Source organism: Branchiostoma lanceolatum, chromosome 2 (assembly GCF_035083965.1).
Source record: "Branchiostoma lanceolatum isolate klBraLanc5 chromosome 2, klBraLanc5.hap2, whole genome shotgun sequence".
In the NCBI taxonomy this organism is placed as follows: domain Eukaryota; kingdom Metazoa; phylum Chordata; class Leptocardii; order Amphioxiformes; family Branchiostomatidae; genus Branchiostoma; species Branchiostoma lanceolatum.
Genome location: NC_089723.1, coordinates 7,110,523 through 7,134,884, shown reverse-complemented (window position 1 = coordinate 7,134,884; position 24,362 = coordinate 7,110,523). Strand labels below are relative to the sequence as shown.

Below are 24,362 nucleotides of genomic sequence, written 5' to 3'. Positions count from 1 at the left end.
AATGATTGTCTAAAACCACATACATGTAGATTTGACATCGCATACGCTAACGTTACCTAATATGTTATTGCACATAATAGTATGCCAGTAAAACTATTCAAGATGCTGATCCCACCTCAACAGGCCTCTCAGTTATTGCTTATTGAATCCAGCAAAATACATTAGTTACTTTTTCTGTGATATAGATCTATATATAACGTATATACTAGTAAGGCCACATCATATTGATTTTATGGATGATATCTGCGCGCGCATTGATCTTCGCCTCTTCACAAAAGAAGAAAAAAATCACCTCCGAGGCTCCATGGAACTCCGGAACTTGCCGACTCATATTACCGCAAAAGACCAACATTGGGCCAAAGTGTAGATTTCATCCATAAAATTAATTCGGTGTAGCCTAAGTACAAGATACAAATTCCTTGTTTTCTAGAATCTGAATTTCATACAGCCGGATCTTCATGAATATGTGTTCTATCAAATAAAACGTTATGGCATATCTATTCATTTTACATTTTCTCATAGTTTTTGTCATATTCGTTGTATTTCTTTTTCTCTATTCTTAAAGGCAACCGAAGCAATAGCAGGGCCCAAAATATGGAAATAAAAAAATGCTGACATATTTATGGTAGTGACATTTACTAACAATATCTAGCACATAACTTCATACTTTGAACATTTTAGAAAAAGTGCCGTATACGATGTTTCCCTTTTAGTTTTGCGAGCCTACAAAAACCCCCGGCGACGATGCTCAGTAAGTTCTCACGTCACAACGACGTCGTATTTTTGCATGATGGACGTCGCTATACATTGTGATAGTGTTGTTTGAACTGATTATGCATACAAATGACTAAATAAATTGACTTTCAAAATTCGATTTTCGGACCCAAATATTGCCTGGTTTTTCTTTAAGTATCAACAATGAACGTGTGCATCCAAGTGAAAGTAGATAACATTATCATTACAGTAAGTGAAAGATGTGTGGATGTCCCTGTGTTGTATGAGCAGGGTATGTTGATGTCCTTGACAATAGGACACTTTCTGGGCCGGGCCAATGTGTTCTGGTCGTCGGTGTGAGCACACGTGCCGTTGATGATCCTAAAGGCTCCAGAGTCCGCAATCCTGCAATAGTAAACATCGAGAGAAACGTTGATTGAATGTTAGACATCCAAAAATAGTTACTCAAGCAACTGGGCAAAGTTTTGAAACAGACGTTTCAGACAGCATCCGCTGTCTTTCGATTTCGTCAGTGACTAAAAAGATAGGACTGGGAAACCAGGTTTTATACCAAAACTCTGAATAGATATGTTAATGAGGTTAAGAAGGAATGGACACTACTAGCCTGTAACAGGAAAATTATGAACAACAATTGGAATTCAAGTATGTATCACGCACAGATTTTAAGAGTCTCAATGCTATAGATAGATTTGAATATATCTTTAATTGCAACAACCCTCACAATACAAAAATAGGTGAATGTATAAAAGACTGCTTTGTTATTAAAAAAAAATACCCAAACTTATGATTATCCCTCCTCGATTGTAACACTATATCAAAGACTTATGCTAGCCCTTATTGTATTAGTAATAAGGATGTTAAGTTTTAGTCTATACCTCTATTTTGTACTATGTTTGATAGTTGTTGCCATTCATTGTGCTGTGTACAATTGTCGTCCAAGAAAGTTCTTCTCTCCTTTAACCAACTGAAATATGTCTCTGACCTGTTCTGAATGCGGCAGTTGAAGTTGTAGAACAGACTCTCCTTGTGATTGGTCCAGTTTTCAATAACCAGTAGAAACACGTTTGTCCTTGGTAAAGCGATGACGTAGTAGAACCCTGACGTACACGGACCTGATATGTTCCCCATTATCATTTTTGTAGGACCTGTGACGGTAGATGATGTACAAATTTATAACAATGACAATGAATTTTATTGCATATTCATACCCAACATGTATTAGGTAACATGAAGTAAAAGAAAATGAACATAGTGCTATATTCCATCTGCAGCGTCTCTTCTTTGTTCTTTTTACACAAATTCACATAGTTTTTCAATCATTTTGTAGTTTTACGATGACACGATACATGTGAATGAATGAATGGAATATTTGTAAGATATGCAAACAACAGTCAACTGATTAACCATATTGTTAATGTATAACAGACACGGGACCAGAACATTAGTATCATAAGCATGTGTCTATCATGGATTTAATTTAAAAACTTCTAGAATCCAGTACGTTAATATGTGCCATTCTGAAGGTTATATACACATCTTATTTCCAATTGTTCATTTAACCATGACGAAAGAACAGCATTGTTTAAAGAAGTCATCACGACTTAACTCAACTTTCCCACATTCACGGATGAACAGAAAGCCACTTTCCTCTTAAAATCGCAGAACCCAGAAAGTGGGCTTTTCGTTTCCCTCTGCGTCAAAAAGAAGTCAAACCCTCCTTACCTAATGCGGACACGTTTGCTAGGAATCCCACAACGTCCTGTATGCACCCAAACTCGTTGGAGAACTTCGGTATGGGACCCTTGTTTCTGAAGTAGTCATCTTGGCTTCGTGGTGTCGTGGGGATTCCCTCCAATGTCACCTGCGGCAAAAGTGTATTTTGATTTGGAAGTGTTGGAATTGTCATCAGCACACATATATGTAATAGTTAACAGGTGGTGTCGAATGACCGAGTGGCTAGACTTACGGACATTGGTAAATGGCACTCAACACCATTTTTCGTACTCCAACCAGGTAAAAATGGGTACCTGCCTTCGGTTGGGGAGGTAAATGACAGTGGAAGGAGAGGGATGTGCTCCGCCTTCCAAATCCACATATTGTAAATGCATTTAAGTTCGCGTAGTTCTTATTTTGCGCTAAGGCGAAAATGGAGTATTTGCGGTGGTTTTGAGTTCGCGGCAGTGCTATAGTCACATACTGCTACAGTATTGGACAAAATGTTCGCGGTAGTTTTAAGTTCGGGGGGAAACGGTCGCCGTGAAAACCGCGAACATAAAACCACAAGAAAAAATTTGCATTTACAGTATGGTAACTGCAGAGATGTTTGCGGTGGTTTCATATTCGCGGTATTCGCGGTGACCGTTTCACCGTGAACTTAAAACCACCGCAAACATTTTGTCCGATACTGTAGCAATATGTGACTATAGCACTGCTGCGAACTCAAAACCACCGCAAACACTCCATTTTCGCCTTAGCCCAAAATAAAAAAACACGCGAACTTAAGTGCATTTACAGTAGACACCGTGGAGAACAACCCTCTCCCCTCACGACCTTCAAATAATCATCATTGGACTACCTTTACCTTTAACTTTTGTTAACATGAATAGGGCCTGCTAGTAGAGCATTTTTAACCTTTTGCACACTGAAGTAGCCATTTGGCACCCATTATCTATTGGTTACATAGTTAGACAGCAGGGAGAAGGTTAAATGAGCACACCTTGGGGGAATATGGCGAGACGCTGCATGCTCCTTGAAAATCGATCTGCTCTTTCCTCTCGAAGAATTTGTGCTTGTAGATAAGCTCCATCATGACCTCCCCCTCCTTCCTGCCCAGGGACACCCTGTGGTACTCTCGTTCGTCCAAGTTGCTAAGCGACAGGAAGTCCTGGTCGGTTACCAAGTTGGCAAAGTTGTCAAACAAATAGCACCTGGAATAGACAGAAGCATAGTCAGTCCGTCTTTTATCATTCCATGATATTTGATTGACACATTAGTTATATGCTCAATTGGTAAAGTATTTGATGATGAACTTAAACGATATTCGTTCTTTTAGGACCTTGTAGTGCCTTAATGCCACATGTGGTAGCAAGTCGCCTGGCTGTTTTAGTAGCAGGGTATATTTTTAAGGGGGTTGCCCCTTAGACATGATCAAGGCACCTCCTCAAACACGGGACCCCATTTTACGTCCCTTCCGAAAGATGGGTGCAGCACCAACCGAGATGTCCTGACCTAGGATTGAACCGGGGTCTCCCAGTTGACACCTCATTGGAACCAGGCGTCCAACTGAGCTACAGGGACATCCATAATGCGATATTTGTGAAATCAAAACATAACATCTACCTGGTTTGGCAGCCTGGCTCTCCATTTGGGCAGGTGTAATTTTGTCCACAGGACTTTTTGAAGTCGCTGGACTGCATCATGCCGTAGATATGTTCGTGGAAGTCGTTGTACAAGATATCCAGACCTCCCACCGCCTGCACCTTGTCGGAAGCGCATCGGGGAAGATGTTTGTTGGTTCCCGGCGATTCACTAATGTAACAGTAATCTGGAATGAAAACGTAGGAGGACATTAAAGATTTGCGCTTACAAGACCGTCAACGAGTTGTTAATACAATGTATATGATTCTTTTCAAAAGACAAATTTGCCCTTTTCAGCAGGTGATGCTTATAGAATTGGCAAAAATTGGTGGATCTCATGAAATCTAGGTCCGATGTTGAGAACAATTTTTGTAGCGTTTGTGTGAATAGATGTTCATCAATTTCTACCCTTAGCCCTTAATTCTTCTATTGCGTTGACCCAAAAATTGATATGGAACTTCAGCAATTATCCAATACTTATAAGGGATGATTCCCACCATGCATCACACCCCATGGGTCTTCATGAAGGGGCACCACTCAATTCCCGGATTATAAATGGTTTATCTATTTGTTTACCTGTGAATAATGTTTACAAATTTTGTCGATTTTGTATTGATAAAGATGTGGTCTGTTAGAAAATAACACTCTCCTCTGGTCTTGTGTATCCTTTTATCGTATCGTTTACCTGATAGACATTCTCCATTTCTTTCACAGTGACACCCTCCAGGTAGCTTTTTGTCCATCGCTGTGGCGTTTTCGCACTCCTCCTGGTCAGGGATGGGCATCCCTTCAAAGATGGCCCGTGATAGGGTGACTACCTTACCCACCCCGGCAGCATCCAGGTAGGCGTTGGAGATGGTGATCTTCTGCGGGTTTGTGATCGCGCGATGGTACCAGGGGCGTCTGCATAGGGACAAGCACAACACCGTTGGTACCAGCAAATTCAGTATAATCTACAAACAGATCTTTCAGTTGGCAAGAGACTCGGGTTGGCCCTGGACATGGATACTGCTTTACCAATCGAAGGATCTGCTTAGAGATTAATACAGTACAAAAATGATAATCAAGGTTCCTGATGCAGATTATTTTGCATTCAACCTTGTAGAGCAATGGAGCACAGTAGCACTTGTGACGTATGTACTTGCATTTGTTATTGTGAATTTTATTAGTCATTTATCAGTGGTGATTTTGATATTAGCAGCTTGCTAGAATTCATCACCACCGATTCTTGTATCTTTTCACGTTGATCAATAAAACTGCATAATGTTCTAGATCCTCATCTTGTTGCAACTTCATATTTTATCATAACTTTTACGCAGGTAACTTAAACTTCACATCGTAACAACAGCAACCACTAGTTCGTTTGTGTAAAATCCTCTGAGATTAGCACAACAATCGAAAAAGGTACCAACACGAGCACACTTAAGCACGGAATTCACATTTGTCGTCTCGACAGCCAAGGATTGTACAGGAGAAACACAACACAAATTCTTCAGACTTGGTGTAATTTGTGAGTTCATCTTTTTGGCACATCTTCTTGAGCTTACCCTGTAGGATCGTACGTCCTTCTTGATCTATGACCAGGGTAGGTACGGAACACGCCGCTGCGGCACCCTATGTACGTCCACTTGACGTCACCCAGACCGCCGAAGTCTCTGTCTCTCCAAATCTCCTCTATCTGGGACGTTATCAATACGTCCGCCCTGGAAAAATCAAAATAGCACTAGTGTTACCTTCGCCAAGAAGGTTATGCTTTTGGGTGCGTGTGCCTGTCTGTGAACACGATAACTCGAGCATGCCTGGATTGTCTTGATATTTGATATGTGGGCAGGTCTTGATGAGACCCCCAAAATAATTAGATTGTGGGTCCCCTAGCGGCTTGTTATGGTACTGCAGTGGAAGCCCCACTTTTTATGTCTCGTGTTCTGTACATGCTATGGTCATAGTTTTTGAGTGGAATATAGCTCTTGTGTCACTCAACGAATTCGAAGTCTTCTGTTTGCTTCAAGCATGCATGGCTAAGTTATACTTCAATGTGTTGTTAACTAAACCGAAATTTGCGCCAGTAGAACTGCCACAATTAGGAACGATCTGAACATCGCTTGAAGATTCAAGTTTAAGTTTAAGTTAACAAATCAAACGTTACCATGCCTTTCGAAATAAGGCCAACACTTGTAATATTAACTTGTTTTACAACAGCGTTCCGAAACGTTCTCAAACTTTTATTATCTATGCTACTCTCCAAGCAGAGGTTAGTGGGGAAGATCGTGACAATCTTATCATTTCTTTCCGTAGGGCCGGAAGAAAGCTTATGATTAAATGGTCACAATAGTCTCCACCAACTTCTGCTTGGAGACTAAATCTATGCTACCTTATGTTCTTCTCATATTTGGCATTAGGGCATCCCTCGTCAGTCATGTTTGAGTTCATGAACATGTGAGCGTCGACAGTCTCTTCCGCCATGTCCACGTCAAACAGGAACTCGTTCGGGTTGCAGTAGCACTTCGGGGCCAGTCGGAACGTGGAGTGCTCGTAGGAGACGTAGAGTTTTGGGTATCTTCGCTCGTTGAACTTTACATCAAGACTTTCCCAAGCCTCTGAAGAATACATCAATGTGTCAATTATTCGGTCGTTATAGTACATGACCAGGCGTTATGACACCATATATACCGAGGAATAGGCGGGTCATTAACGTTATTATCATATAGCCTATCCAAAATGACCCATATAAGAGTAGACAATTCCTGTATGACGCATAGATCCCTTATACCATTAAGAATGCATTTCAGAATTTACATTTGTCCTTTTTGTACAGAACATGATCACCATGATTTCCATAGATAATATCTTATAACATTGCAATCTTGGCATGTCAAATCTTTTTCAAATGTATTCTATTAACTATTATCATTATTATCCCTTCTGGGTGTCCTTCTGATTGGTCAATGCTGTGGGCGGCTCCACTTACAGTTAGGGTGAAATCTTTCCGCCCATTTAGATTTGAGTTGTATTGAAATGGTAGAATTGTGCTGCCATTGCACGGCCACGGGTAATTTCTGAGCAATAGAAACAATGATTGATTAGAAAAACGGCACCTTGAAACCTCCCCCTAACACTTGAGTCATTGTAAGCAGTCAGAAGATTGTAGTAGCTGTTAGGAATCTTGGGTGTTTTCTTCGGTTCCTTCGGGTGACGGAAGTTCTGGAAAAGATCAACAAAACTGGTAGCACGAGGCAGTTGGTACGTCGCTAACGTCTGAATCTTTCTTTATCTTTATTAGAAATTGCAACAATACAATACACAGTGGAACGCCAGGCAGACAAGCTGATTTTGCGGACCACTCAACATTACAATTATACTGAATACAACCAGAAACTTTGGCAATTCATAGCATAATACAATATAGAATAATGTATGATACAATATAAAACAATGCATTAAGCATTGAGTACGCAATTTATAGGTGTCTCAATGGGGTAGACGATATACTGCATAATATGCATGGGGGGCTAGAATATCAACCGCCTTCCATTTAATCTCACAGGATACAATAGAAAACAAGTTTTCAAATATCAACTGCGCAACTGAGGATGCACACCAGGACAAACAAACAAACAAACAAACAGATAATAAAAACAGTAAAAACGCATCAACTGATTACGATACCTTCGTTTTTAAGGAAATCTTTCAAAAACGACCACCATGGATGTTTCAATAACATTGTTATAACCAGCCACTAGGAATACCTTCAAGGAAGAAAGACATGCTATGTATTCTCTTAATTCCTAATGAATACCTTGTCAGTGTCCGCCAGGTTAAAGGCGAACGCGTAGACAGAGTCGTTGAGTGCGGTGTAGTAGTAGGTGGCCGGCCCCACTATCACCTTCACTCCGTCCTGAAAATCTCCCTTTGAACGATATAGAAAGTGATGATAAGTAAGACATAAAAAAAGTAGTATAAAACTACATGTGGTCGGAATAGCAAGGTTCTTTTATTCACAACCAAGTATTTTACAAGTGCCGACGTTTCGATGACTGTCTGTCTTATGAATAAAAGAACCTTGCTATTCAGTCATTCACCAACCTGATGAAATTATTCACGGAAACATGTAGGCGGTTGCAAGGGTTGCTCAATCAAATCCAGTGCGCTTCATATGTACTTGGTAAAATCGTTTATTTCTTGTTAATACGAATGATAGCGTTTTACTTCGTGTTGCGCCCTTCATAGGTATATTGCATTGATATTTGTTTCTATCTACGCTGATGAGATAGATCTACCGTCTGTACTCATTCCGCATCTACGTTCGCGGTGGGTTTTATATTTACGGTTCTCGCGATGACGTCTTTATTGCGAACTGGAAACCACCACGAAAATGCTTATTTTGTCTTCTGCCCGCCTACCCCATTATTTAAACCGCAAACTTAAAAACCACCGGGAATACTCCGTTTTCTCACTATCTCGAAATTAAATCTCCGCGAACTTAAATGCATGTGCAGTACCTTAGGGATGCCTCTGATGGCGTCCTTGATGTACAGTGACCCCCTCTTCCCCCTCTTCATGGCCTCTTCCACCTCCAGAAACTTCTCCGGCTTACCGTTCGGCATCTCAAGTTGGCGGATAGGGATGAAGATGGGGTCGTCTACTAACTAGAAGAACAATGTGTCAAAGGTATCATATTTTTGGTCTAAAGATGGCAAAAACAAAACACAAATAAAATTATTCTAAATGCCTTTCTTAAAAGAATGAAACAAAAACAGCGTCCGGAATATATTTGCCCACTCAACGTCTGTGAAAAAGTTCAGGTCGTTTGGCCCAAACGGCAGAAGAAGAATAAACGTCAGGAAAAAACATGTAATTCTCTTCTATGCTTGTGGTATGATGTGAAATGTCTATTACTAGATCACAGTGACAGGTTTTATTTGACCCGATGAAGTCCAAACTCTTATAAGTTGTAATGATGAAAACCGCACTATTCTACGATTCAAAATAAAAAAAAATCATATTTTTTCAGGTTGGGCCATTGAAAAATTGCCCTTTATAATGGCGAAAATTGTCACATGTAGCTGGGTGAACATTTCCACTTTCCAGATATCGTAAAGAGACAAAATGTCACAGACTAGCTAGAACTATCACATACTTCAATACAAATGTTGAAAAATGACCAATAGACATAAAAGTAAAGAAATTATGATGTCATAAAATATGCTTTTCTTAACAAATTTACATATGGGCCTTGATATCATAACTAATACATGGAAACCCAATTGGACACAATAAGCATATACGATAACTATAGGTCACAAAACACCAACTATTTTCAGGTCTATCAGCATGAATGATATGCGTACACATGTCTTTGCAACTAAACAGGAACTATAGCATATGAAGTGGGGTTGGACAAAGATAGGCTTTTTATGGCTTTCTACATATATTCCCTGACCTGTGTGCTTGGCCTCAGTAGTGGGTGGAAGATGGTCTCCCCTTCGTTGTTGATGAGGAAGGTGTAAACAGATCCCCACTGGTCGTTAACCAGGATGTTCTCTATCTCCTCTAGTGTCGCGTCCACGCCTGCCACACCAATAGCCCTGGACACCGACAATACCATAGTCATACAGTACAGATAGCTTCTTATCTTAACCAGGAAATATAATTTAAAGGCAACCAAAGCAATATTAGGGCCCAAAATATCGAAATCAGAAAAATTCTAAAATCTTTATGGTAGTGACATTTACTTTACATTATTTTAGTAATAAGCACTTTTGCGTAATAATTTGAACATTTTAAAACCGCGCAAAAACGATGATTTTCTTAGTTTCGCGAGCCTACAAAAACCCTGGCGACGATTTTCAGTGAGTTCTCACATCACAACGACGTCGTATTTTTGCATGATGGACGTCGCTATACATTGTGATAGTGTTGTTTGAACTAATCATGTATGAAAATGACTAAAGAAATTGATTTTCAAAATCCAATTTTCGGGCCCTAATATTGCTTGGGCTTCCTTTAAGTATCGTATACCATCACTTACGGAATAAAAGCGTTTAAGGCTGAATATCATAGACATCGAATTGTCACAGAGCTTTCAATGATTTATGTTCTTAGTGAGTGTCTTTAGAGTCCAATCCGAGATGCGCACGTACATATTTGTTTTGCAAAATATACAGCTTTCAGATAAGTAATGGTATTCAAACTATAGTTTACTTAACCATCGACTCAAACAAAAAGGGATAGTCAATGATTGGTAAGGATTGGGGATATTATGGCTCCGAGATGATGTTAGTGTTCAGGATTTTTACAGATAGAAGCATGTGCAAGCAATCCGTGAACAGGACACATGCTGTACGGACGGTTCACTACAGGAAACAAGCAAAAACAACTCACCTTCACATGCGTTAGAACATCGTAACTGTACAGTAGACAAGGACATGCATACGAAGGGAAAGACATCTACAATATTAGCTCTATAGTATCCTAAAAACAAAACGAATTCCCCTGGGAATGCCCAGTTGTTGGAACTACGCATGCGCGGACGAATTCCAGAAACAGTACAATTCTGGGAATTCTTGCAAAACGGGTGTATAGTATACTTTTAGGCTAGCCCCTGGCCTGAGGCGTCACCAAAATACATTGTACCATAATCCTGATTTAGAACATGGCAATTTCACCATTCAAGGAAACCATGCAAGGGTTACGTCACAGCTAACGGTTCACTAAAAGGATGCGTTTGATTTCTACTAGTACATTGTTAGTCTAGGAAGGTTGTCAGCCGGTCAAGGGAATGCTAGGGTACAATACACACGTGGTGGTTAGCAAACAAGATGGACATGGAAGTGCACGCATGTCAGTGGTATACAAGTTCACAACGCTTGACAGAAACAGTTTTAAAAACGAACATATCTTACATGACATGTACGGACAACACTGACATATGAAATGCGAGGTACACATCACCATTGTGTAGAGCATTCAGAAGACGGTTAGCCAGAAGATTCGCTAAGGTTATTTGATACAGACGCATATGTAATCCGTACTGGTTTGTGTTATAGAAGGCACCGCAGTGCAAGATCTATAGACCTCTTCTGTTGGTGCGAAATGGGCCTCGGTTGACTTCGTGCCATTCAGAAGAGGTCCTATTTTCACTCATCAGTTCTTTGGACCTTCGAATCAGACATTTTAGACTATAAGACCCTTTGTCTAATCTACAAGCAGATGTACGGTGGCAAGACGACGGTATCCACGGGCCAAACAAAACTATCTACGGTTGCCTGCTGGATTTTGTTTTGCCCATGGATACTGTCGTCCTACCACCTTAGATCTGCTTGGAGATTGCTTTTGTTGGATTTGAATTGAATGTAGTGCTATAGGCCTGATGTAATGTTTGTGCAAAGTCGGGAAGAATGTGTTATTCATTATCATCGGATGTAGGTGGGATTTTACACTGCGTATTCAAAAAGACTATTCCTGTAGCTTAATTTAAGATTGGTACTAGATATTTGAAACAAAGCTTAGCCATGAGTATTACTTCAAAGCAGAAAGCAAGCTTAGGTAAGGCTGTTTCAACAATACAATATATACATACAGGTGGCGATGGAGAACGTGGAAAATGGTACATGTACTTGAGGGTATGGATTAGATATGGCTGTATTCGGCCGATGAACATGCTAAAACTGCTTCCAAGCCATTCGTGCACAGGAAACATTGTTCCGAAGAAGCATGGCTGAAGTGAACCATTAGTTATGAAGCCCGGATGCCATAAACAACAGAATAATGTGAATGTCAAAGATACGGTAGCCGGCTTGTGGAGTCATTCACTGTCCCTGCACTTACGACGACACTAACACACCACAGAACACAGACAAGAATTCGATCATGGCTGCCAGGTGTCATGTACGATGGCCCACAAGAACAGTTTTTTTTTGTCTCTTTTTTTTCAATTTTTTTTCCTGTGTTAAGTTATTTTAATTTTTTTCCTCAATTTTTTTTTGGGGGGGGGGGGGGGGGGGCATATAATGTACCCTCCCCGAAAACGCACCGTCCCCATGTCAAAGGTCATGGCCTATGCGAAGATCTGAGAAGACGAAGAAGAGTATGTGGCAGCACTTAGCCCACATTGAATTGGACAAACGTCTCACCTATATTATAGATCAGCTCACATCAAAATATGATTGAAATGGCTTTAAAGAATAGTTTCCAAGTGATTCGTACTTTTTATCAAGGTCGTAGCGTTTCAAAGACTGGCAGCCAAGACTGGAGAAGTCACATTTAATGCTAGAATTCATGCGACACAGAATTTGCCAAGAAAGAAACAACACCAACACTGTTTGTGGCTACAAAAACAGGATGGCTGGAAAACCATTGCTGTTAGAAGAAGAACGAAATATACGTGCAGGTTACTAAAACAAAAAATGAATTGTAGAGTGCACCTTGTTAGTGAGAAGAGTGTATGGCATGGACATGCAGTGATGAATTTCTACGCTTGTGTTGTGCACTTACTGAAATGTCTGGCATTACTTGTGACCTCATCAAATTCACACACATTTACTACATACAACAGTTTACAAGGGGGGTGGCATTTAATGTGCAATTGTCTACACCCTATACTTACTTATTAGTTATTTTACTGATGGCAGGTACAGTGAATGTCACCATAAGTCCGAGGCCCCAGGCGTCTAGATACGGGGCAGTCCATCGACCCTGATCGGTCTGGACGTTAGCAGACAAGAAATCAAAGTAGTTTTCCATCTGAGATATGATGTTGTTGGTGTCGAAGAGTTTCTTCATGGACCCGCGGTTGTCGCAGGCTAGTTTCCCCGGGAACTCTTCGCCGTCGTCTACTGTTAGGTAGCTGAAGATTCTCGCCTGGAGCGAAGAAAGTCTTGGAGATAGTCACAAATATTGAAGAGGGACTTTAACAATGGATAAGATACGGATGTTGCTTAAGACTTTTTGAGTGACATCCATTACTCTTCTTTAGCATCACTAGAACGGACTGGCAGAACAAATAAATGTTCTGAATGATTTGTCTTTAGCTTTTAATATGGTTTGCCTGGATGTCCAGGAAAACCTCCCGGTGGTCACACGATTAGCTCACGGTGTCTCTTTGCTACCGGCTCCCGCGTTGATTTTAAGTCCTAGCCGCAGAGTGTCCCACGGGGCCACGTAGGGGTCACGCCCGAAAGTGAACAAAAACAGCCCGTCAACTACCCAACGGGTCCCATTTTTTCCGTAGCATAACTTGATTAGCTGAGTGCCATTAGTTTATAAAAGCCTATGAGAATCTAAGATGTAGGCCATGGATGAATGAAATATCTAAGAAAGTAAAGCCTTACCTTTGGTCTCAGCGTCTCTTGTAGCTCTGCGACCCGGTCCCACACAACTCGCCAATCGTAGCGGCACTTCGGACCGGGAACATACCCACTTCGGGTGTAGTACCCTGGGAACACGAACATTTTACCATCGGGAAAGGGTCCCCAGAAAGTGCGAAATGGACGAAATGGAACGAAATGGAACGAAATGGAATGAAATGGAACGAACTTTCTTGGGACCGTCGGGAAATATCATATAATTGTCTCGGAAAAAGAAGTCGAACCCAATAAGTTAGAATTTAGTGTCTGTAGTTATACTATAGTAGTCACATGTTATACTGTTCATCATTGTCTGTCCGTGTTACATGTACTGTATTTGCAATTAGCCCACTGGCAAGAACTTGCAATAAACTTTCAATATTCTATAACACATACAAGGTGGTACATATGTACATTAGTATATTCTGAGATGAATTTATCTGAGGCAAAGTTCGACTGTAATTTTCCACACAAAAATTGGATTTACCAAAATGTTTGACAGTCCAACTCCGGCCTTTGTCAAGGAATGAGCGATCCACTGCTTCTGTGACGTCACGTTATGCAGTTAGAAAACGTGACCCGATGAGCAGTGGATCATTTTTTGACAAAGACTGGAGTTAGACAGTCATAAATTTGGCTTCTAAGTTCAATATGTGTGTTGGAAATTACACTTAAACTCTGTTTCAGAATGACCAACAAAGATGAACTTTCAAGCTAAGATACAGATGTTGAATGACCTTGAAAAAAATGTTATTCTCACCTGGACCACATCTGACTTTGGCACCGTCCATGTCCTTCCCGTCCGTTACCATGACGATGAGTGATTGACAGGTTGTTCTTGACGTTGTCGAAAGAAGCTCAAATGCAATTTCGAACCCCTTCCTGTAAAAAGTACAATGAGTGTAGTCGGTCCTCGAATCGTAGGTGCCACCCAAATATCATGACATGTACAGTTGAATCACCCTCCTTTAACAGCGCTGAAACTCACTCGGGAAATGCTCGGCAAACCCTCCCGGTCTCAGCCCTGCTCGTTTGAACTGACGTTTTGGGTATTGGGGGCGTCACTGACAGTTGCTCATGAATTATTAATGAGCTAGCCTTATTTGGCACAAACAGCCGTTAGTTGCTCATGAATATTCAACGCCCCCAATACCCAAAATGTCCGTTCAAAAGAGCAGGGCTGAGACCGGGAGGGTTTGCCGTGCATTTCCCGAGCGGCTTTCGGCGCTGCTAAAGGAGGGTGAGTTGAATCAATGAATAGAAATCAGTAAGAATTGTTTGCATGTTCTTACATTTGTAAATATATGTAAAGAGCTGTCAAAGGGCTTTCTTTTGAACTATTATTAAAATGATGTAGTTTTACTCTTGTCAGGGCAGCTTTATGTATGTTCTATTGTAACATGTATGGAAATTTCGGAGATTTGATGTAAAATTTCATCTTACTTCATCTCACTCGTGCCACCAGCTTGTAGACCGTCTATTTTCTGTATGAGGTCCTTCCGGTGGGCAGTTGAAGCCGGTACCAACCGGTTCTGTTGACAGCTCAAGACCTCCGTGTCGTACTGATGCCACCTAAACACATTTGTTTCAGTTAAACACTGTGGTTTTCTATCTGAGTAAGAAGTTCATGTTTGCATGAACTATTCGCAAACTAACACCCACTTGAATATTTGTTGACTGTGCAGTTCTCGAGGAAATAAACTATTCGTTGTCAACCATGTCTTTCCATGCGTTGACCTGGCCTCAACTATCTTACATATATATGTATTTATGTCATACCTGGGCAGCGAAAACGTTCGATACGGGTGTTCCGCACCATGTGATAATTTTCCGTATCACACGGGATTCTACTTGTATCACACAGGCTTCCATAGAATATTTAGAATGCATTTCGAGTGCACCGAGTGCGCCGCTGTCGAAAATTCGATATACTGGATTCGGTCGTTGGAATTGCGGCTGCTACAATTCTTTGTTAAAGGACGCCAACTTTTCTCCACGTCTGGCGCATTTCGCATTGAAATGTGTGTTATTTCGGGTGGGTACGACATAGATGAATAAACCGTGGTCGGGCTGGTACCTCGGGTAATACGGAATACCCCGCAGTGTTGTATTCAATATGTATATAACACCTCCATTTTACTAGGGCGGAGACCTAAAATGATAACGATTTCTTTTTACGCTTTGTGTGTTTTGTTGTCTTTTCAGTCATACTTTGACATTTTCACTTTTACATTTTGCATGATCGTGACTTGAATGTGACTTGTATGTAACTTGAATGTGACTTGTATGTGACTTGTATGTGACTTGAATGTGACTTGTATGTAACTTGAATGTGACTTGAATGTGACTTGTATGTGACTTGTATGTGACTTGCATGATATTCTAACTATGAAATGAAGGGTTACACGTATCCAAGATCGCAGTAGGATCCCCGTCAACTGGTATTTGATCCTAAAGAAAATGCTGTCGAGCACTATCTTATCCGTACCTCCCAGTCTCGTCCCAGTGACTGGCTCTCGCGCAGACGACATTGACGAAGTCCTGCTTTGTGAGGGTATTCAGAATGGTCTTGGACACCGCCTTGGCTATGTCAAACTTCTCTCCTATCATCGAGTGACTGAAAAAAATATAATGTTCAAAATGTCATTACAACAGGTGTGAGAGATGATCAACCAAAAAATCGTTGCCTTTATGTTGACAACAGAGTATGTGTTATGATGATTGTTTATCTAGAAGCACTTTTCAAGAAACCATCTATATCAGGGCCTATCGACCATCCTTCAACCGAGACGGAGGCCGATACCGACTTCCAAGTACCTTTGACCCTTTGCTGACGCCACACTTCCGCTCAGGTCACTAGACATAGCTTTCGGGCCAAATCAACTTGAGGAGGACCAGAGGACTGGTTGAAGGCCTGTTGATAAGCACTTTACTTTTTGTAACGTTACGCTATTAACGTGTATATTTTCTATACTATAATAGTAATGTGGATTACCGTCACAGATGAACATTCATACGAATACGGAACTAACCGTTTACCTGTACCCTGGGAGCCCAGACTAGGACCGGGCCGCTAGCGACCCCCTTCGGCGGCCCAAGACAGTCAGCCCGCCCGATCTTAATCAACGCTCCGGGGAGTTGTAGCCCGGCCAAATCTCGGACAAGAACTCCCCCGGAGCGCTAATTACGGTATCGGCGGACTTGGAGCTCTGAGACGCCGAAGGAACTGGCTAGAAGGAACCATCTAAAAGGCCCAATAAACAGTCTGGTTCCCAGGGTAGTTTACCTGCAGTCCAGGACAACTACCACGTCCTTTGCCCCACTGGTGGCAGCGATGTACCAGGGACGGATCCGCGGGTCGTAGTCGTTGTAGAAGCCGGCAAAGTTGGTGTCCCACTCCCGTCCCGGGTACAGCCTCAGGAGACCGTTACTGGACCCGAAGTATTGCCATCTATGAGGAAATATAAGAACCATGTGGGCAAACATTTGAAATGCATAAAAAGGTAGCAAAACCCATTGTCTTATCTTTCCTCCTATTTTTCAATATTTCTATCAACTATAGTTATCAACAGTCACTGCTGTGGCACGGTGTCTTATAGTTAAGGTTGTTGGCTCTGGAGGTACTGAGTTCGAGTCCCTGACAGGTCCCGATGTTGTGTCCTTTAAAGGTACTTTACAACAATTTTCCCACTCGACCCAGGTGTTAACAAGTACTTGGCTTTCGCTAGGGACGTCCCTCGGATAGGACATTAAATAGAGAGACACACTCGCAATCGATCACGTTAAAGAACTTACCAACACTTATTATTAAAAGAGTTAGGGTCCATCCCGGTCTAGATCAAATAAAAATCCGTCCGGCCGGATATGCAGCTTGTATCATTCAGTGCCAACCTGTTGTGTTACCGCATGAGGTGGCTTAAGCCCCCCTCTCACTGGACACGCGGCACACTGGCGGCGTCGCTGCGGCCGATCGAATTCACAAAGTAATCAACGAATTTCATCGACAAAATAATGAATTTTTTAAGCTTTGTGTGTTTTTTTGTCTTTTTGGTCATATTTGTAGGTTTTGAATGATATTCCCATCATAAAGTCATGGGTAACGCAACTTCCGATCCAGTTTAGGACGCAGCGACGCCGCCAGCGTGCCGCGGGTCCAGTGAGAGTGGGGCTTTACTGGCTGTGCAATACAAACAAATATACCTGAGAAGTGGATCTTCTTTTGAGTTGTTTCTGAAGACCTCGTCCAGTCCGGATGTGGACACCACGGTGTTGACAGTAGCGTTGTCGTCTCGTGGAACCTCGTCAGAAATCTTCACCACGCTGTAGCTGGTGTTAACATGCTGTTTGAAGTACCTATATATATGTATATAGATATGTTTATTGCAAGAACATGCCCGAAGGCTAATTGCAAGTACATAATACATGGGTATAATGGTAAAGGAAAGGAAAGTGATCTCGAACCAGTTTAGCTCAAATGAACTCAATGAACAGATGAGCTAATCTTCCATTGGTCGTGACAGAGAAGACAGACGCTATGTACAGTTTTTACAGGTTCATTGTACCGGGGAAATTCCCCTAGCTCTTTTCGACAAGCACAATGAACAGTGGACCAAGGCTTCACGTCCCGTCCTAAGGACTGCGATCCTTTCCGGTAGCGTGCATGTCGGGTGAGCGACGCAGCCGGGATCGAACCCGGGGCTTCTAGTTCCAGAGGCAAGATCGCTAACCACTGGACTACGTACGCTACCCTATGGTACAGATAAAGAGCTATTATAAAGGACTAGTTTCTACTACAGTCAACTACTTACTTTTACATTCTAGAATATACATCGATCTAGTTATGTTGGGTTTGACTTCTTCTTTTGAGGTAGTTGAAGGCGAATTTACCCACTTCTTCTATAATATGTGGGTTCATTGATTTTAATAGTAGTATTGTTTTTCCATGGTCAGGAATAATGGGAAAGTATGAATATGTAAATATGTGTAAGTGTGCAATTATGTCGCCATGTGTTTTAAAAAGAGGGCTACTAGAACTTAGATATACGGTAGTACATTTGTATAATGTTTAGTATTAGGTTTGATTTTAATGTTAACATTATTATTATTCTTTGTTATCTCATATTCATTACACAATGTATAGTCTCTTATGCATTCATCCTAGGCTCTACCAGGCTCCATACGTGGCTGGAAAGAGTAGAAATCGGTCAAATAGAGGAGTTGGCCAGCCGATAAGTACAGTTAACGTGGCAAACTGTATCTATCGGATGGCCAACTCCTCTGTTTGACCGATTTCTACTCTTTCCAGCCACGTCTGGAGCCTGGTAGAGGCTACATTTATCCCCCTGGGGAATAAATATGCAATGAAAATTAGTAAACCAGAGACAACGGCGACTGTCACGTAGAGGGTACGCCCGGTGTTCTCTCGATCATCGCTCAATTTCAGGGATCGGCCAATGTTCACAGGTCGTCATCAAGCCCCAATATTTATCACATGATAGTACCGGGGCCTACAGGTACAATGAGCTTCACACACCTAATTTGGGTGCGTCAACACCCCTATTATAGGGTAGATCTTAGGCGCAAAATACATGCGACCCTCGATTTTAAAATCGAGTGACCTTTTAGTGATCAACAAGGTACGACCAAAGTTCGGCACCAGGGTTGTAAAACTGAATAACTTTTGCCCACCATTGTCGCGCGAGCATCAATTTTCATCCGTTTCCAACAACAAAAAAAAGATTTTTGGCCATACTGTAAATCATACAAAGCAGCTGCAAAATGAAAAAATATATGCTGTAAATTCCAAAAGGAAACAAAAATATTTCGGAAAACGGATACTAATGTCGCAGACTGCCAAAGTCAATTCCAAACTCAAAGAACAAAAATGAAGAATCTATTTTCCAGTGTACCATACTCTGTGTGCTAAGTTTTGTCCATCCTTCTTGACCACGTAGTTTCATAAAGAATGTAACCTTTTTTCCATACCTTTTTATTCGCACGCTCGCATTCATCATCATCATCTGTCGGCCATCGGCCGGGACTAAATAAGTACATACATCACTCCATATCGCCCTGTCCAACATTATTTGTCCTAAGTGTTCATAACGCTCGCATTAGTTTTGAGGTTCCCGGAAGATGTCATCCATATAATCAAATCAGCATGGCCTAATCCTTAAAAAATCTAATGAATAACATCGCAGTACATTATAGAACGTTTATTGCAAGTTCCTGCCAACTGCACATACATTTAACATGAATAGAACGGACAGAGTGAAGAATATAGTATTCTACAACTGACACTAAATTCTAACTTATTGGGTTCGACTTCCTTTACCGAGACAATGGAAGACGAATGAATGGTCCCACTTTTTCTGTGATTTGTGGTTTTGGTGAAGCTAAGAGGATGGTAGTTTTCTTTTTGTCTGTAAACGTGGAAAAATTAGGATGGATGGAATTATAAGTAGAAGCAGCTCACGTGCTGAACTTGAGTGGTGTGGGAAGTCTGGAGGGGATGTCCGCATCTCTGTAGATCTCCAGGGGCAGGTCGGACAGTATGGGCAGGTCCTGCTGACCCTTTAAGTACGCCTCGTCGTGAAATTGGACCACTGCTTCTGCTATTCTCTGTAGGGGATATTCAAACGAGGAAAATCTTCCTATTGGCACGGTTGTTTTAGCCTAATATATTAGCTCAATTTCATGTGGCCGCGCGCGCCTTGCACAGGAAATTCGAGTTCAATGGAACTAACATGCCACCAAAAAAAATTATAAGCCACAAGAGTGCAATGGAACTAACATGCCATCAGAAAAAATATTATAAGCCAGAAAAAATCCAGACTCGAAGTATAGTCTACTGAGATGGCTAGTGTTGTATGCCCTTAGATGATACTGTGACCATGAAATATCTAGGTCTATACGTGCAAAGGACATTCCTGAATGTCATGATCAAGGTTGAAAGTAGCTCAATATATGTTTGGCTGTGCGCATTGATCAAAACGGTTTCCGAAAAATAGCTATGTACAGTAAAACAATAGTAAGCCATAGATCTCCAAGATATAGTATAATGTATAGTACAAAGGATTACTTATTATAAGTTCTAAACGGGATCTATATACGGCTACAGCATCTTTTCTGAAGATGTGGCATGAGTTGCCAACTACTATTTGCCTATAGTACAAACTCAAACTATAAGTTACAGATAGAAACTAATATTTTCAGTAACAGTCTCGCACAAACACACGTACCCTTGTCGCCGCTTCTTTCTTGCTGAAGTAATCGCCCAAAGCTTCCTGTACGGTCCGCACGATCTCGTTCCCATCCTTCGACTCCGGGGCGTACCCGGCCTGATCATAGAACTTCTGTATGTGAGACGTCTTCAACCCATCCGTGGCCAACTATCGGAAAAAATTGATACAATATTTCATAAAAATCTTATTCCTTATGCAATAAGTTGAAGTTGAACCATGTGTTATTATAAGCGCCATCAGCCCTTACAATTTGCGGCTTTCTTAAGACCCGACAAGAAGTTAAACCAATACAAACTAGACTTAGTATATATCAGTCATTGTAGATATAGATGTACATGCTTTCACCACTGTGATTATGTAAGTCTCCTTTACCAACATGATTTAGTACCTGTAAAAACGTGCAATAAAAGATATTCGTTCATTCATCATTCAGCCCAGATATCTCTACTACCAGTGACTATCACTAACAAACTAACAAAATATAAGGTGGCAAATTGTCTCTACATTTTTGCTTGGATTCTGAACCTGTTATACTTCTCCGGTATACTTTTCTTAATAGAGTCACCAAAACCTGTATAGCGTTACATAGAATCCTTGTGTGCTTTATTGTCGTGCTTGAGAGTCAGCGTTTTTTCTGTTATTGGCCGCACACCCATACTGTGTAAACTGGATACATTCACGGCTCGACACATGCATTGACGACGTGAATTCTCACGCTGAATTGAATGATAAATGCCATCTAACAGGAATTAAAGCTCCCTATTTGTTTCAATCAGAAGTTACTGTTTTTTCACAAATAAAATCGATTGTTGACAGCTGGATATATACTATGATAATAATGATAATAATTTCATTGCAAATTCATGCCCGTAGGCTAATTGCATGTTGACAGCTGCAGCACTGTGCAAACATAAAGTAAAACATAAGGCATGGTACAAGATCATACTAAATTGCTAGTTTACAATAAGTTTCTATATCTACGGTACTAATACGGGGTTTGATTTCTTCTTTGAAAGCAATGGAAAATAAAAAAAAGTCCCACACTTTCAATAATGAGTGGGTCGGATAATTTCAAAAGGAATATGAGTTTCTGTGTATTTCTTAATCTAGAAAAGCTTTTAGAGATTTCAGACACTTTCATGAATAATCTGTTTCTATCTGCTTCGAATTTGGGACATAGCAACTCCATTGAAACATGATCACGGTACGCCATGGATAATTGGTTGCGTTCAACATAATTAACAGAACAATGCTGTCATGTTCCGCAGGACTGGTCACCATTCCAATGGCCTACGTGTTGGTGAATAATTGATCCATACGGTCAAATCACCGGAGGGTCATTTTAAGGCGTAAAGGGGCATGAGGGCAACATGAGGGCCCCAAAAATGAAAATAGAAAAAAATTCTTAAATCTTTATGGTAGTGACATTGACTAACACTGTTTAGCTAATATAACAAACATACAGATCACTTCATTAAAGTCCTAATGAGTTGTTATGTAACTACTTGAATAAGCATATCAAATTCCATCCATGCAAAGCTGCATATATTTGTTTAAACCTTTGTTTATTCATGAAAAGCACAATTCGGCCTGCAGGCCACTTTTCATTGAAGTCATGAGGGAAGAGGTAAGGGTCAGATACAATTTAACAGAGATACAAATTGCATCATTCAAATCCTGATAACTTTATCAACATATATCACTGCATATACTAGGCATATATGAGAGGATGCATTGGCTTTCTCAATACAAGGAGGTTGCTCAATATTAGTAACTGCCATCGCTTCTACAATATGTACAACGTTGCCGTCTCAGCTACTGCCTTGCTACTGTATGCATCAGTGTGGAAGGATGATTGAATGCGATATTGCCTGAGGACATCTAAAATTGCGTCACATTCCCATTTATAATAGGAACGTAAATCCCCAAACCTCTACCTCTGGGACTCTCTCTCTATCATTTTCCATCATTAGTTAATGAGAATAATCCTCTATTATAATCGTATGCACATTTATCGATTAGATTGTAAATTACCTTCACTCGTTATTATAAAATGCGTGAAACTATTACATCCACTCAGATTCGATTGTCTTTGTAAAATGCTGTAGAATTTTTACATCCGTGTTATAGTTGACAAATTAGCTGCTCGTTTCACTCAGACTGAATCTCTAATTGTTTCCCTGCATGTTAATGAAGTGAAGAGATGCCTCCGAAACCGCGAGCAAGCTGCAAAATGATTGGCTGAAACGCGACCACCATCTTCCACCGAACATCATTGCATAATTAACATTTGCGCGCTCCAGAAAAAATGCCATATTCCGCATCACTAGAACCAAAGGATATAATATGCCACAATATCATAATTTGATATACATATAGAGAGAGAAAAAGAAAGGATGAATCTAGTACATACCTGTATGAAATAATTTTCTATCATCGTCGCCCAATTTTGCACATCACCTGTGATGGTCCCTTCGTCTCGTTCGTAGGAATAATAATCATCGTTGTAGCTGTATCCTTCCCATAGCCAATCCTGGCCATTGCCCCTATCTACCGCACGCAAAGGACGCACAAATAGGAAGGTTGTCGCGATAATTAGAACAACAACGGCCTTTTTTATCCTATGGATGGAGAATTCCATGGTAGTCCTTTCCCCGATGGCCGGGTTGACGCGCGAACGCGGAGATGGTATATACGCCCCTCTTTGTGGTTCACGCAGCCTGTTTATGAATTCCTACGGGGGGCTTACCGTAAAATCGGAAGTTTGAGCACGTATTATGAATACGTCATGCATTAAAGGCAACCAAAGTAATATTAGGGGCCAAAATATGGAAATAAAAAAGCTATGCTGATATCTTTATGGTAGTGACATTTACTAACACTATTTAGCACATTTGCGTTATAACTTCATACTTTGAGCATTTTAAAACCACGCATAAACGGGCCGTACGATGATTCCCTTAGTTTGGAGAGCCTACAAAAAAAACCGGCGACGATTTTCTGCGAGTTCTCATATCACAACGACGTCGTATTTTTGCATGATGGACGTCGCTATACATTGTGGTAGTGTTGTTTGAACTAATCATGTATAGAAATGACTTATTTAATAAATTGACTTTAAAAACCCGATTTTCGGGCTCTAATATTGCTTGGGTTTCCTTTAAAGGGTTTCATTGCAGATTGTTTTCTTCCGAGAATTTGGCGCAATCGGCGGATGGTACCTTTACAAAGAATAGTTGTAATATCATTGGTATTTGATATGAATTATTAATTGGTGTTTCTAACATGTTTAGTTTTGCGGCTTCAATGTCAGTTGGTTACAACACGTTGCGTGCACAGCATGGAGAAAAGAAAATATATACAACCATTCATACATATCTTGTTTTTACTATCACATCCCTACAATGGTACCACAGTATATCGTTATCAAATCGCAAGTGAATTGAAGTGATATAATTCATTCATACAAGGCAGCCAACTATTGTTTCCGGTTGTAAACCGAAATACAGCTTTTTGTAAATGGCGGATATTTCATATTTGTGAAAATTAAGTAACACCATTGGATATAACATTAATAGTTACGCAAAATTTCGGGGCTATTTACATAATTGATTAGGAAATGCTATTATAGATTTCCGTAAAAGGATAACAGAAGTCTCGTTCTCGCAACAAATGTAATCTG

General features: G+C 40.8%; 1 protein-coding gene across 1 annotated transcript; it reads right to left on the bottom strand.

The window, feature by feature from the left end:
* Positions 1-59: 59 nt before the first annotated feature.
* LOC136427302 (voltage-dependent calcium channel subunit alpha-2/delta-2-like) lies at positions 60-23,409 on the bottom strand. The gene is made up of 22 exons (XM_066416114.1): positions 23,094-23,409; positions 20,678-20,827; positions 19,912-20,057; positions 17,637-17,789; positions 16,723-16,887; positions 15,925-16,053; positions 14,880-15,008; positions 14,197-14,318; positions 13,422-13,525; positions 12,698-12,951; positions 9,533-9,677; positions 8,592-8,738; positions 7,889-7,999; positions 7,188-7,293; positions 6,464-6,689; positions 5,640-5,795; positions 4,778-4,995; positions 4,075-4,279; positions 3,452-3,662; positions 2,458-2,596; positions 1,718-1,880; positions 60-1,119 (listed from the first exon to the last, which is right to left on the bottom strand). Exons 1-22 carry the CDS (start codon positions 23,319-23,321, stop codon positions 906-908), a joined length of 3,621 nt encoding a protein of 1,206 aa, XP_066272211.1. The 5' UTR covers positions 23,322-23,409; the 3' UTR covers positions 60-905.
* Between the last annotated feature and the right edge of the window lie 953 nt (positions 23,410-24,362).

Excerpts from the sequence above, each read along its gene's own strand:
- LOC136427302 (XM_066416114.1), bottom strand. The coding sequence starts at position 23,321 with ATGGAATTCTCCATCCATAGGATAAAAAAGGCCGTTGTTGTTCTAATT. Across the intron at positions 16,054-16,722 it reads GTAGTTGTCCTGGACTGCAG|TCACTCGATGATAGGAGAGA; the intron begins GTAAACTACCCT and ends TATTTTTTTCAG. Across the intron at positions 5,796-6,463 it reads AAATATGAGAAGAACATAAG|GGCGGACGTATTGATAACGT; the intron begins GTAGCATAGATT and ends TGATTTTTCCAG.